At 39.2% G+C, this 14236-nt stretch overlaps 2 protein-coding genes across 3 annotated transcripts; one reads left to right on the plus strand and one right to left on the minus strand.

The window, feature by feature from the left end:
- The first annotated feature begins 138 nt into the window (after positions 1-138).
- On the plus strand, positions 139-8181 carry pstpip1b (proline-serine-threonine phosphatase interacting protein 1b). Of its 2 annotated transcripts, none has more exons than XM_085764417.1 (15): positions 139-333; positions 806-906; positions 1324-1398; positions 2184-2218; positions 2315-2421; positions 2627-2689; positions 2856-2948; positions 3341-3386; positions 3558-3637; positions 4036-4134; positions 5346-5442; positions 5689-5782; positions 6004-6092; positions 6544-6674; positions 6769-8181. In XM_085764417.1, the coding sequence occupies exons 1-15, from the start codon at positions 301-303 to the stop codon at positions 6898-6900; spliced, it is 1275 nt and encodes a 424-aa protein (XP_085620543.1). In that variant the 5' UTR covers positions 139-300; the 3' UTR covers positions 6901-8181. The 2 variants fall into 2 exon arrangements, with proteins under 2 accessions (XP_085620543.1, XP_085620553.1); XM_085764427.1 differs by having other exon boundaries at positions 6550-6674.
- LOC146989836 (tetraspanin-3-like) lies at positions 7946-13555 on the minus strand. The gene is made up of 7 exons (XM_085764440.1): positions 13362-13555; positions 12271-12462; positions 10600-10674; positions 10305-10406; positions 10034-10186; positions 9834-9917; positions 7946-9110 (listed from the first exon to the last, which is right to left on the minus strand). The coding sequence occupies exons 1-7, from the start codon at positions 13422-13424 to the stop codon at positions 9018-9020; spliced, it is 762 nt and encodes a 253-aa protein (XP_085620566.1). The 5' UTR covers positions 13425-13555; the 3' UTR covers positions 7946-9017.
- Between the last annotated feature and the right edge of the window lie 681 nt (positions 13556-14236).

Here is a 14236-nt window from a genome sequence, read left to right on the forward strand (position 1 = left end):
TTAAGCCTTTCACCAACTTTCAGACACATCCATTAAATGATAGTGAAACAGAGACTCACACATGGGCTGAGCTTACTGTGGTCAGTGACATCATGGGACAGAAGCTCTTCCTCATTCAAAATGACTCAGTGACGTTTGGGCCACTCACGGCTTGAAACACAGCTTACTTACTTACTTACCAAAGTTTCAGCAACTTCATCTGAGCTGCTGGTCAGCAATCAGTTTTCAAGTCAAGTCCTGTAAGAGGAGTTCATTCAGGGGAAAGCAGCTTGTGTTCAGTTCAAGGAAGTAACACATGAGATGGCCCCTTTGATGTTTAAAGATGCTTTCTGGGTAAGTCTGCTTTTGTAGTCTCATGCTTTGCCGTGGCTGTCCTTGTGTAGACTCATATCTTCGCAATCACGCATCATATGTTTATCTTATCTCAGTTCATAAGCAACATAAACTATAGTTCCTGTGAGTATCAGAAATACAGTAGCAATGTAGAGGTAATATGACGTGTTAAAAAAACAAAAATGTGTTGATAATGTCACTTCAAGAAACATCTGTACTGTCCTCCCTCTCTGTGGAAGTTACTGTAACGTGTGAAAGGCCACCCTGCGCCTTACTGATCTTATATGACTTTATCTATCCACCCTACATATGACTGAGTATGTCGCCCTCAAACTATTGCATATGGGTAGTTCTGCATTTTTACCACACAGCGTGACTCCAGGATTAACACAAGGACATGTTGTAATTCTTGTTGAGTAACAGAATTCATTGCAGAATTTCTCTTAATTTTTTCGATGTCTTCCCAACACAGGGGTCAGATTTTAATTGCCACGTTGGGTATGACGCTGTGATCCAAAGGTTACGAGATGGAAGGCAAATGTGCAAAGATGTGGAGGAGCTTTTAAAGATGAGGTAGTATGACTTTGTGCAGATGTTTAAGTAGCTGAAATAAAAACTGACCATTAAACAAGGAGCTTATGAAGAATCCTTACAGGAATATTGGCCTATCTGTGTTTGTGGTGTTTTATCAGATTGCTTAAAAAAAATGATGTCACTGGGGATTTTGGTAATGTCAGAGGATGTTTATATTGCAACAATATGAGGCAGAGACAAGAAGATCTTTAAATGAACTTCCTGGAAAATATATTTATGGCAATCTGATTCAGCAGCACATGTCATTAGTCACACTTATGTTCATCACAATAGATAAAGAACATTTTATCAGAAAGAAACACATCTTTGCTATGTTACAACTAGACTTCACAACAAAACACTAAAACACAAATGCTGTGCTTCAGGGTAACATGTTTGTCTGGTCATTCTCCACAGGGCACTAGCAGAGGAGAAATATGGGAAGGACCTGGTGGTTATTGCTCGCAAAGCTGGCGGCCACTCAGAGATCAGGTAAATGCATAGTGGGTGATGTCCTGATATCTATCTATATGTACATACACACACACACACACACACACACACACACACACACAGCGTTATCTGAATACAGAGTCTGTCTATATATATATATATATATACTGTATATTATATATACACAGCGTTATCTACCTGTATCGTTACCTTGAAATACTGCTTAGCCCATTGACCAGCTATATTTATGATGCAAGTTACAGAGGGTGTGTGTGTGTGTGTGTGTGTGTGTGTGTGTGTGTGTGTGTGTGTGTGTGTGTGTGTCTACCACCTAACTATTTACTGCAGATGCATAGTAATTTGTACATAGTGGGTCATTATTTTTTGCCTATTTCCTGTTTTTTCAAGTTTCCTCCACCCACTGCTAAACCTCAAAAAACAGAAACATGGCCTGACAATAATGAAAGACATTTTCTACTGCAACAATAAGGTGCAAGGTCAGTTGGTGTCTCTGACTCTCTGACTAATGAAGCACTCTTTAATTACTGTCAGTGAATGAAAGTGAGGTGCCCTTGGTATTATTTTGTACAATCCAAACTGCTCTGGTGTGGCTGCTTCATCAGACCCCAACTGTAAATGAAAGGAACAGGAAGCAACTTTTTGGTTAAAAATAACAAGCCACATCTGAGTTGTAAAGGCCCAGTTAACATAGAAACAGTGGATGCTTCTTGTTTTATTTTTATCTTGTAAACATAATCAGCCTCTTCAAGGTAAAAGCTGAACCGAGTTGTTGAATCCTCTCTGATCTCATGTGTTCCTTTCAGCACCTTGAAAGCATCCTTTGATCAATTAAAAACACGTAAGTTGTTTGACAAATCCAACCAAAGTATTAATTATTGCTGCTGTTTATCTTAATTGTGGTCAGATATTATTGTTTTGATTGTTTTTGCCACAGAAATTGAGAGCATTGGGAACTTTCACATCCAACTATCCGATATATTGAAAGAGGAGGTGAAAAAAATTGAGACATTCAGAGAACACCAGAAAGAGCAGAGGAAGAAGGTATTGGGAAATTTATGTTGCCTAACAACCAAACTATTGTACACAAACAGAGAGGTACTAAGTTTGATTACCCAGATGAACACTGTGAGGTCATATTTCAAATACTGATATTTTTGGTTTCAAGTTTCAAGTGTATGTCAGCAACTGACCACTGCAACTGCATGAATACAAGTTTTAATTTTCACTGTACTGTTTCCTATTATAGCTCGAAAGCATCATGGAGAAGGTTCAGAAGAAAAAGGTTACTTTCTTCAAGAAAACCATGGAGGTAGGGAAACAGCCACTGCTGGTTTCCTTTGAATATGTTTTTAACTTTAAATTCAGAAAGCAAACACTTCCTCTTTGTGAAGGTTCGATATGTTGTACACGCATCATTGGCAGAAAGTTGTATGTCATTTATGGTCAACGGGTTGTTGTTTCTCTTTTTTTTGCAGTCAAAGAAGAACTATGAGCTCAGATGCAAGGAGGCAGATGAAGCAGAGCAGGGGGCTGAAAGGACCAACATAACATCTAAAAACTCAGAAAAGGTGCAACCAATGATGTCTCTACAGTAATGTAAAGACAAGTTTCTGAAGAAACTGATGCCCCCAATTAAAGGAATCCATATGCAAACCCACAAGGGGTAGATCATTTTAATATTCAGCACTCGAACCATCACTGCAAGTAGGGCAGCACTTTTGTGGGAGAGACTTTGTGCAAAGTGCACCATCAGTGATGCAATGAAACAGCAAGCAAAGAGGAACAAAGTGTTGCTGTGTTGATGTGTTATCTGTCTTGTTTCAGGCTCCCCAAATAACCCTGATTGTCTAAATATGTGAATAGACATATTCACATACAAGGTTTATGTCTCTCTGGCTTGTGATCAGACTTTATCAAATTGGTCATGTGTGTTGCTTCCTGTGTAAAATTTGTTTCACAGGTACGTCACAGAGCCAAGCAATGCAGACAGACAGCCACTGAAGCAGGTATGCACATTTCTGGCTTCAACTGGTGATGTACATTTAGAGAGTTATTTGTGTAAATGATTCACTTTACATTGAGTAGTTGTCAATTCTGAAGCAAAACTGCACAACGTTTACTCCTCTTTATTGCTGTATTTCATTTCTAATTCCAACCATCTACAATTATACTCACAGAGAAGCTGTACTCCAACTCCATTGCTGAGCTAGAAAGCATTCGCCGGGACTGGGAGGAAACACATAAGAGCACATGTGAGGTACAGTGGATGATAGCCTATTCCTATATCCTGCAATGCTCTCTGACACAGAAAGTTGCAAGTTGGTCTAACCAGACAAACTTAACCTCACACCACATCCCTTTAACTGCAGAATCTCTTAACACCTGCTTATTGCTGACCAGTGGAGAAATACATCTCATGTTGCAGTGAGCATGTTTAAAACTGCAGAAGCCTATTCATGTGGTAGTCAAGTATAATAGAGCCATGTTATGTTCATGCAGATAAAACAGGCTATGCACACAAACTACAGTATGACCAGTGTTGGGAAACAACATGAGAAAACAACCATGTCTCAATAAGTTACTGATATTAACTAGGGAATGTTACAGTGGAGGGTTACGTGTGTATGTTTTTTGTTTGTTTGTTTGTTGTTTTAGGTGTTTCAGCAAATGGAGGGAGATCGCATCACCAAGCTCAGGTGTGTTCTTTGGGACCACTGCAACCACTTCTCCATGCAGTGTGTCAAAGATGATGAGGTGAGCTCACTTTCCTACTGTCACATCATGATAACACCATTGTAAGAATACTATAGTAATTTGTTCACTACTATGATGGGCCATATTGGTACTAAGCAATTAAAGCAGAAGTAAGTGATATATTTGTGTTAATATAAGTCTTAAATAGTTATATCTTCCGACAGCAATAACTTACATAGAGTGTTTGGACCGAAACACGGGTCTGTCAGTCCCTCTGCTCTGCTCTGAGCCGAGGAGAAAACATTTATCGTATCATACAGTTTTTATCCAATGAGGAGAGAGAACGGCATGCAGGGCTGTGTGTGCAGCCAAGGGACGCCGTGAATGTGGCGACGTAGGGACGAGGACTGTTATGGTGCGTTCAAGGAAACTCGTAACTCCTGTTTTTCCCGACCTGTGAAGTTGTATCAGTTTGATCTGGTACGAGTTCACAGGTCGGAAGTTACGAGTGGAAGTTATAGTGACTTTCACAGGTCGGAAAAACACGAGTGGGTTGCCTGAAACACTACAAAGTCGTAAGTTGTGACTTGAAGCTGTAATTTACGATTTCAAAAGCCTGCCTGGAATGCAGCATTAGCGAAAACGACCGGATCGCTTACTTCTGCTTTAACAACTACTGCAGTATGTTAATGCAAACAGGACAGTTTGTAATGGACAGTTAACTAATTTCAAACAAAAGAAGGAAATGCACAACTAACACATTATAAATGTAAACATGAATTATTAGTTTTACCAGAAAATTTAATCTAACAGTCAATATAAATGCATTAATGATTTCCTCCTCAGCATCCTATGTGTTCAGCTTTGAATTAGTGCTTGATTTTTATCCAGACACAGGTTCAAATACTTATGTGCAAATATAATTTAAGAATCAGCACTTCCTTTGTTACTGCACTCTGCTCTGCACTTAGGCTACAATTAAGTTCAAGGACCTTAATTCCCACACTGTGTGTGGTAATGTCAGCCTGACAGTGTGGATAAGTCCACCATATGATCATTCATGACCCCCAGAGGATAGCAAATGCTAAATTAAAAGCCTTAACTTCGTTTTAAACATTATACCATACCTGATAAACATAAGTGCTGATGTGCTGAAGTTAGTATCTGGCTCAAAACATTACTGTGCTGCTAACGTATATAGCTCCATAGCTAGTGTGACAGTGGACTGTGGGAATAATTTGTCTAAAACCACTTTCACCTTTCAAATGTAGTTTTTGGAGGAGGTGAGGAAGCAGCTGGAGCAGTGTGACATCACAACAGACAACGACTGCTTCATAAAGATAAAAGGCACAGGATCAAGGCCTCCAGGTGAGCTCTAATGGTGGTGCACCAGGCATTCGAATAATGAGGAAGTTTTGGAAGCTACTCAGGACTCACATAGCCGTTTCCCTTCAGAGAAAACTACAAATTTGAAAAGAGAAGTGAGAAAAAGTGCAGGAGCAAAATGATGGGATTCTGAGGGCCACTCAACTAATAACCTTTCTGTTTTAGCAATGCTGCAGAACACGACTTGTCCTCACTTCTCAAATGAGCAACTTTCTTTTCCTCCCTAAGAGCCCATTGTGTTTGAGAGCTGCTACCCGACACATGCATCTGGAGAAACCAATGGTCAGGCTGTTTTTGAAGGAGAACAAGATATGATGAAGAGGTGTGAGACAAATAAGCTAAGAGGCGGCATCAGGAGGAGATCACATTGTCACTGTACAAGATAACTTAAACAATTATACATCAAGACAACAGGATCAGTGTCGCACTGAGAAATTGCTTTCTCCTCCTGATTCATCCTTTTTTCAGTTCCTTTTGACATGTTGACCCTACACCACACCTCACCTCTATTCCTAATATCTGACTTGAACTTGGGTCACACAGGTGCTCTCGTGCCCTTCTCGGAAGCTCTGTGAACATCAGCGTTGACCGTCCGCAGAACTCACGATCAGCACTGACATCTGTTGGCAACCGTATGTACTACAATTACTCATTTCCCGTTATCTCACAGTTCATTACATTAGAGATGTTATTAATTATTCAGTTTTATCTTAATTATTGTAGTTTCCCTCATATATTCATATATTACTGTGGATTACTTTTTCACTCATGGATTTACCTTTTAGAAAACACAATATGTGCCCTAAGGTTTTAAAACTGACATGCGCTTGATGTGAATTCATACAATTCAGTAAGCCACATAATGAAAACCTTCAAACCTGAAGTATAACAACCAATTGAAAGTGTCATCTTACTTTATATACTTACAAAACACAGCATCCTATGTGGGATTCAGTGTTTTATAAACTGAATAAGAAAACATATTGTAAATTTGAATTGAATAAATAAATGTATTGTTTAACTTAATTTGATTTTTAAGAGATGCTAACCTTTGGCATTTGCAACTGTCTGCTGTGACTCTAGTCTCAGTTGAGAGTTCAGACCCAGGATATGAGCCTATACTAGGCCTCCTGCAGGACAGAGCATTGGCCTCATTACCAGCTGATGAGGAGGAGGAGGACATCTACATAGCAGTTTATACATATGCTGCACAGGTAATTATATGGCAGCACTTAATCATTGGACAAGAAACAAAGTTTGATGAAAGCAGATGACCCTTCATCTTTTTCATGTTTGTTGACGGGTCAGGTAGATGATGAGTTGTCTGTGAGCAGAGGCGACAGGGTCCGAGTGTTGGATAGAGGAGAAGACGGCTGGTGGACGGTGGAGAAGGACAACCAGACCGGACTGGTGCCAGGAAATTATCTGGGAAAACTCTGAGCACATACACACACAAACAATAAATATATGACACAGCAGTCAATAATTCCTGCTGTGTCATACAGTCACATACATGAACATGCACACATACAGATTCACTTATCACACACTTGCTCTGCCTGACCTCCTGGATAAATCTTCTTTTTCTCTTTTTTTTACAATCAGCTGTCAAGTTTACCTGATTTCCTAGAACCTGCACTGAATGTATCATTTAGTGGGAATGAAGCTGTTGAAAGATTAAGTGGGATTATTATTTATTAATTGTGAATTAGTCATATTTAACCCTGTTACCTCATATGCTTCATGGCTGGGATTCTTATTGTCTTCACTCACTTTGCTTAGACTGATGTATGAACAGTGTCAGTGGACTGGACAAACTAAAAATAAATTAGCTCTTAAAATTTTGATAACCTTCAAAAAATGGCTTCCACTGACATTGCTCCATCAGTCATTTTTTTTGTCCTTTATTTGGCAGTACTGAACAACCAAGAAAACAATCAGTTGTTAGTAGAACAAGCTGTACTATATAAAGCTGAGCTCTGAACATCTACAATGACATTACCTATCGCAGGTTATTCAGACTTAAAATGGCACTGACATAATTGACTGATAATTATGTTCAGTTGGTTAGAAAATAGAGGAGTGCATCTGATGCAAGATTTAAATAAGAGTGTGGTCATATTTAGATGAGCACCTACCTCAGGTGCTCATATGGTTTTGTTTTGGTATTTGTGTTGTGTTTGTGAGCTGGGAAAAATAGAGGGCCATGTACTCATGTAATAACTGCATGTCTGCTGTCTAAAAAGTATTTTCTGTGACACCTGGGAAGATCATCAGTTACCATGGAGATGAAAATACAAAAGTTAGCTGAGGAAGCTATATCCCTATCTGTCAAATGATGGCACGCTGATTTGCTTGACTATATCCATATTTTTCATGTGCCTGATGAATTATCAAATCATTATCTCTGTAGACATTGTTTAGCGGGTTACACATTTACTTTCATATAAACTGATGTGAATAAAAAGAAAATGAAACAGTCAAGTTAAAATGTATGAGTTTATTTGTCCCCTGCCTGTTCTTTGCTCTATACACAATTTCATTTATTGTACTTTTAGCACTAACTAAATATCTAGGGGTCAATTTAACAGCTCAGAAATATTCAAACAGAGCCCAATTTCACAAAAAAATGTATAAAATAATTGGTCATATTTCTTTATAGCAGGTTTATAACTAGCAAACTAAACATAAATAAATCAAACTGAATCTACACAAACACAAGTCTTCAGGTAACACTGATAATACTCCAACTAATAGCACTGGAGACTAAAAGGTTGATTCACAATTTATATATAAGCAATGGCTCACTAGTGAAGCTAAATTCAGAGGACATCCACACCAAAACAGAATGTACATCATTCACGATCTGGATATTTGTGACTATGAGAAACTCTTTCTACCAAACATAGCTTTAAGAGATTAAAGGCAGAGGTGCTCCGCCAACAAAAATGCAAAGACAAGAGATAAAAACACTAAATCTGTTCTATCTATGGTAAAAAGTTTTTCCATTTTCACAAAGTCTGGTCAAAGCCCACATGTTAGGAATAGTGTACATGTTCTTTTTAGCATAGATGTTGCATTTTAACAACTAGGAAATTTCTCCAGAGCTCCAGCCATAGTGCAAACAAGTGTGCAGGGAATTATATTCCACGCCACACTCACAATCATAATAACACAAAGAAGCTCCAAATTACTTCTCATCATGCTCACTGGAAATGAGCCCAAATTTTATCCATTAAAAGAAACAAGAAAAATCAGCATTAATATCACAAATGTCAATAAGCCATATACAACTTTGGCTTTTATAAGTAAATCAGTATTTATGAGGGAAAAAAACAAACATATAAAGTAACAGTAACTTACAATGCATGTCAATAAATAACTGGTTTTGTCTTTTAGCCCCCGCCCACCCAAACCACATCATCAGTGTTCGCTACTTTATCATGAATTGTGCAAGGTGTGCTTGAGCTTATATAACTACAGCTGAAATCTACTGTGGACATGTCCGGTGACGCTCCTTTTAATTTTCTGAGTGCTTCGCTGACTGGCTGCATCCTTCATGCATAGCTGTTGGTTGTGACCAGTAGCTCATACGCTGGGTCGTGACTCCTCCTGCACAGCACCACGCAGGCACAGAGCATCCCCAGCATCTGCAGGCACACGGCACAGGAATGAAAGAAAAGCTTTTACTTAAGTCATTACGTCCTTGGAAGGCAATTGAGACAGGAGTGTGATCAAACTGCAGGAGCTCGGGATCAAATTCAATGGGAGTGTTTGGACAGACAGCTGAAGCTCTTTAAACCAGCATCCAGATCACATGGACTCATTTCTTTTTATCACCATGCAACAATGGAAAATCACGCTGCAGAAGCAAGCGCTTTTAAACCAATTAGCAGAATCTTTTCACACAATCAGAATTCATGCTATTTTATAATGAGGATGTTTGAGTGTAAAATAAAATGATTGGCCACGCTGCCTAAGCAAGGGTTTGCTGGTCAGCAGCAACCATGCTGCGCTGTTGAGCACACCAGAAATCCTTTGACACAATTAGGTCAGAACTGTCGTCAGCTCAGTTTTCTGCCAACAGAGATAACTGCAGCTGTAACCATGTCCCCACTAAACATGATTTTAGAACAGTCTGATAGTAAGAAATCTTAAATGTGTTTTATTTGCAGAAAGGCAGCATAACTGATGAATTACTGAAGTACTCAAACAGGCTCTTAGATTTGGGATCACTGTCAAATTTTCTCGATAAATAGGATTACATATCAAAAACTTCAATTTGAGAAAATCTCTAACAGTACAGCAGTCAAACAACTGGACCGATTTCTATGCATCTGCTGTCCATCTGTGTTATTTATTGTCCCCCTTACCTGTATAGATGCAAACGTTAATGCAGCCCATATGACATACATCATGATCTCCTTTAACTTCTTCACAACAAGAGCTTCACAACCCTACAACAGAAAATAAATGACATTAAAAGAGTTTCATGGCCATAACGAATACACAAGCGACAAGAACTGTTTCGTCTGTGGGCTCATGCTTCTACGCTGAAGCGTGCTGTGTTTACCTCTTGGTAGAGATCTGCTGGTCGAGTGAGAGTGCCGGTGCAGTTGCTGATGTTGGGCTGACAGCAGCTGACTGGTACGCTGTTGTTCTTAGATTCTTTAAACCAGCGAGTGTTCCTCCAGTCAGAGTAGTTGTGAATGCCACAGCAGTGAAGCTGACAAAAATATACATCAAAACAAGAGGTCATTAGAAATATTAGAACATTAAGGCTGTTTAATTTTTATCTGTCAAAAAAACAAGATTTGACACAGTTGACTTTTTTTTTTCCTCACCTGCCTCTGTACATAGTCAATAGCACGGCTGGGAGCATCAGTGTTGGTGCCGTTGTACTCATTGTAAACCTTCTGAATGGAGTGATTCACCTCATCTTCAACCTGAAACATTTACACAGGTGCTGTTAACAAGGTAGGGCTTAAGGCAGCACTCTCACCCTAAAGATTTGCAAAACACGATACAGAATGCAGCAATAACTGCATTTTCATACAATAATAATACTTTTTAATCTTAAACACAAACATTCAGATCCATCTATAAATCACTACAGCAATCCAGTTAGTGTGTGTTTACCTTTGCCCTGTATATGTAGCCCAGCACCACCACCACACACTCTGTTACAAACACCAGCAGGAGAATGGCAGCAAACTGAAATAACAACAAAGACGCATTGTTCAGACACCCATTATTAACCCTTAAACAGGCAGGAGTGGAAAATAAGTTGCAAAAAATAATTTAATGTTATCACTCATCTCTTTAGGCCCTAAGAAAAATATTTCAAAATTAAAAATATATATATATTCAATATTTTGGATTTTATGAGTTGTATCTCCCGGGATACGTTGCCCTATTAAGGTATAAAAAGAGCCCAAATGATAAACATATTAATGCTCATTTTGATGAAGATAAGTTATACATTCTTGTATTCCTTGGTCATTTACATTACACATAGCCCTTTTAAAGTTGATTTTATTCATTTTTTCCAATCCAATTTTGTAATCTCATTAGAAAGCAGTCTCATAAAGAAGTGACATGCCACTGCTGCTACTCCATCAAAAAATCCTAGTGGAAACACTGTTTTATAGAGAAGACAGGCAACAAACTTTTGTATGTTTTTAAGTCTGCATAAGGGAGAAATTAAAAAATAATATTTTTGCATTTACCTTTAGAGAGACAGAATTTTATGTTTGTATTTCGCACTAATCTTAAATTAACTCATAATAACATTTTATTCTAACATTTTGCACCTGGGAATGGCAGAAGATGGCAAAATACTTGCTTGTTTTGTGCACATAGTTAGGAATCAGGTTCAGGTACCAACTAATTAATCCAGGTGTGCCTGACCATAGTTGTGAGGTCAGACACACCTGGATTAATTAGTTGGTCCCCCCCACACTTTACATTATACCGTGACTATTTCATATCGTGAGTCCTATGTCGTATTTTGTAACGTATCGTGAATTGACTATTTGTTACACCCCTAACTACATACATACCACCAGTTATTATTTATTTTTAGCTGTATTTATTGTTGTGTTGTGTGTGACTGGTTCTGTGACAGCAGTTGACCACATCCTTTCTTTTCTCATAAAATGACCTAGCCGAGATGCCCTGCTTGAAAATAAATATATTTATTTAAGTAAAATACAGTTATACTGTTGTAATGGGCAAAGCTGTGCATGATAATAACTGATACTGCAGTAATTATTAGCAAGCCTTCCAGCTTGAAACAAAATTTTGAATAATGAACATTGACCAAATTTCTACCCCTAATCTGGCAACGTATCTCATGGGATACATACATTTCAAAAGCTGCTAAGTAACACCACAAACACAGTTGGAACATTTTTTCTTCATGAGAATGTTTAGACAACTGTTCTAATTCATTTTAGGAATTTAGATTGTTGTTTTATTGAAAATAAGTATGACTAATATATGATTAGTTCCACGGAAGGAAGCAGGTTCTCCACCACCGGCGGCCATGATGTTTTCAGATCAGGCTGACGAAACGATGAAAGATAGCCTGAACCAAATCATATCATCTAGATGCTAATACCAGACAAGACTTTTGATAAATGCAAACTTCATTAGTGAAAACCTCCCAGCACACCCCCTACAGGATGTTAAAGTGGGTGTATCTCCCGGTGCACGTTGCCTGTTTAAGGGTTAAGGTTAAATAAACATTTATCCACAGTCTGATGTTGATTTGTTTCTATGACTAACAGACATGTAGAGCACACTCACTGTTGCCAGTCCACAGGAGCTTTCACGTATTGTTGCACAGCAGCCAATCAGGCCGATGATGAAGAGAAGGGTCCCAACAGCTATTATAATGACAGCGGGGATCAAAGTGTACACGTCTTCAAAGAAGTGGTCGTAGTCATCATATGTGATAAACACATAGGCTCCAATGTAGCATAAAATCCCGGCGGCGGCCTGCATGTAAAACCAAAGAAACAGGGATCAGAGACACAGAGAGGACGTCCTTCAAAGGACCACACATGACTGTCACATTCACTTGTTAACTATATGTCATAATAAATATTCTTTCTCTATTCATTACTGACTGATGATGAACTATTTTTTCTGTCATGATGATAGACTCTTCAGTGCAGCAATGCAGCTGGGTGGTGCTGTTAAGTATTTATTTGCTGATTTTTAGTCAGGATGACATTGATAACCTTGTAGAAACAGTTTTGGCAATCCTGGACGTAACTGCGATCATGCCAGTATGACACACAGAGACAGGTCAACAATTAATGTCCAATTACACACATAGCCTATGTACAAGCTTGATATAAATAATGGCAGATAAAGCGCAGATAATAACAGGTTTGAGAGACAGGTGCGGGGTGAACTAGGCCGGTTGATATCTCTACATTCTGGGATTACACCCTCCAGGGCTCATTTTGTGGTTTCCATTGAATCATTATTGTGTGTTTTAATCAAACCGTGTGCTGGTCTGTTGCTGGAACAATGATGTGGTGTAGCTTCATGTAGCACTGCAGCCGCACTCAGCTGACGCTACAGCACCTGGCAGCTGCCGCATAACGTCATAGCTACAACTGGTGGGCGGCAGCTACCGACACACTGCTGCACAGCTGGAGCCCGTCTCAACATTGCCTCTCCGTTTTACAAACCTCTCGGTGAATTACAAAACGCGTCGGTGAATAACCCGCCGGGCCCGTCTATCGTCTAATCTGTCCCCCCGCCCCGCAGCGCATCTCTGGCGCAGTTTGCTAGCTATAGAGCTAACGCTCATCACTGGGACGCTGCTGCTGCTGCTGCTGCTGCTGCTGCTGCACATTGTTCAAACATCTGCTCGTTTTTCTTACCCAAAATATGAGATTGAGAAAAACCAAGACGGTTTTGGATGACGTAATTCCACACTGTCCCATTGTGTCTTGAGCATTAAAATTAAAAATTGTGGGTAAACAAAACAAAATATATTGATGCACCTTGCACCTTCGCTGTTACAATAATAAAATGGCTTCGGTGGTCCTGCCCCGTTGTGCACAGGCTTCTGGGCTCCACCAATGAAATCACCGCAATCAACAGCCCCAAAGGTCACGTGCTTAGATGACATCATCATTCAAAACAAACAGTCCAGATGGTGGCTATGTGAACATTGATCCCCTGGAACAATGTAACACACACACACACACACAATGCAACTGTTGCATTTAATCTGAAACCATGTATTAGTTCATTAACCACAACATTACCATCACACTCATTATTACACAGCCATTCAAGATGACAATTCACTATAATGCCTCAAGAGGTCATTTATCATCATTTGTTCACCACAAAGTGAATTGAAATCAAAGTAATATGTTGTAATATGTCAGGACGCTTATCATAAGTAATAACAGATACACAATTTATGTTTCATCTGTTCAACACTGCCTGTTTAGTACCTGCATGTTTCTAGAAAATGCATTGCAACCATATGAATTCATATTTAAGCCTTTATCAACTCAGGTGGGATTATTGCATGCAGATACCACCCCTCTCCTGAACACATAGCTAATATGAGTCCATTGAAGAACAAAAACAAAACAAAAACATAGTGGTGCAATCACCACAGAGATTTTACTGCTGTGAAGTGAAGGTTTTCATGCCAGGGGGTGGCAGTGTATGACTGCTAGTTTTATACAGGCATGAAATGTGTATCAAGTGAGCACAGTGGTTGAGACCACCCTGCAAC

This window comes from Trachurus japonicus, chromosome 3 (genome assembly GCF_045865225.1).
Source record: "Trachurus japonicus isolate A0001 chromosome 3, Traja_1.0".
In the NCBI taxonomy this organism is placed as follows: Eukaryota; Metazoa; Chordata; class Actinopteri; order Carangiformes; family Carangidae; genus Trachurus; species Trachurus japonicus.

Coding starts and splice junctions, on each gene's coding strand:
- pstpip1b (XM_085764417.1), top strand. CDS start 301: ATGGCCCCTTTGATGTTTAAAGATGCTTTCTGG. Junction 1,399..2,183: donor GGCGGCCACTCAGAGATCAG/GTAAATGCATAG, acceptor TGTTCCTTTCAG/CACCTTGAAAGCATCCTTTG. Junction 2,219..2,314: donor CTTTGATCAATTAAAAACAC/GTAAGTTGTTTG, acceptor TTTTTGCCACAG/AAATTGAGAGCATTGGGAAC.
- LOC146989836 (XM_085764440.1), bottom strand. CDS start 13,424: ATGGGACAGTGTGGAATTACGTCATCCAAAACCGTCTTGGTTTTTCTC. Junction 10,675..12,270: donor GCTCCTGTGGACTGGCAACA/GTGAGTGTGCTC, acceptor TTGTTATTTCAG/TTTGCTGCCATTCTCCTGCT. Junction 9,111..9,833: donor TAACGTTTGCATCTATACAG/GTAAGGGGGACA, acceptor GTGTGCCTGCAG/ATGCTGGGGATGCTCTGTGC.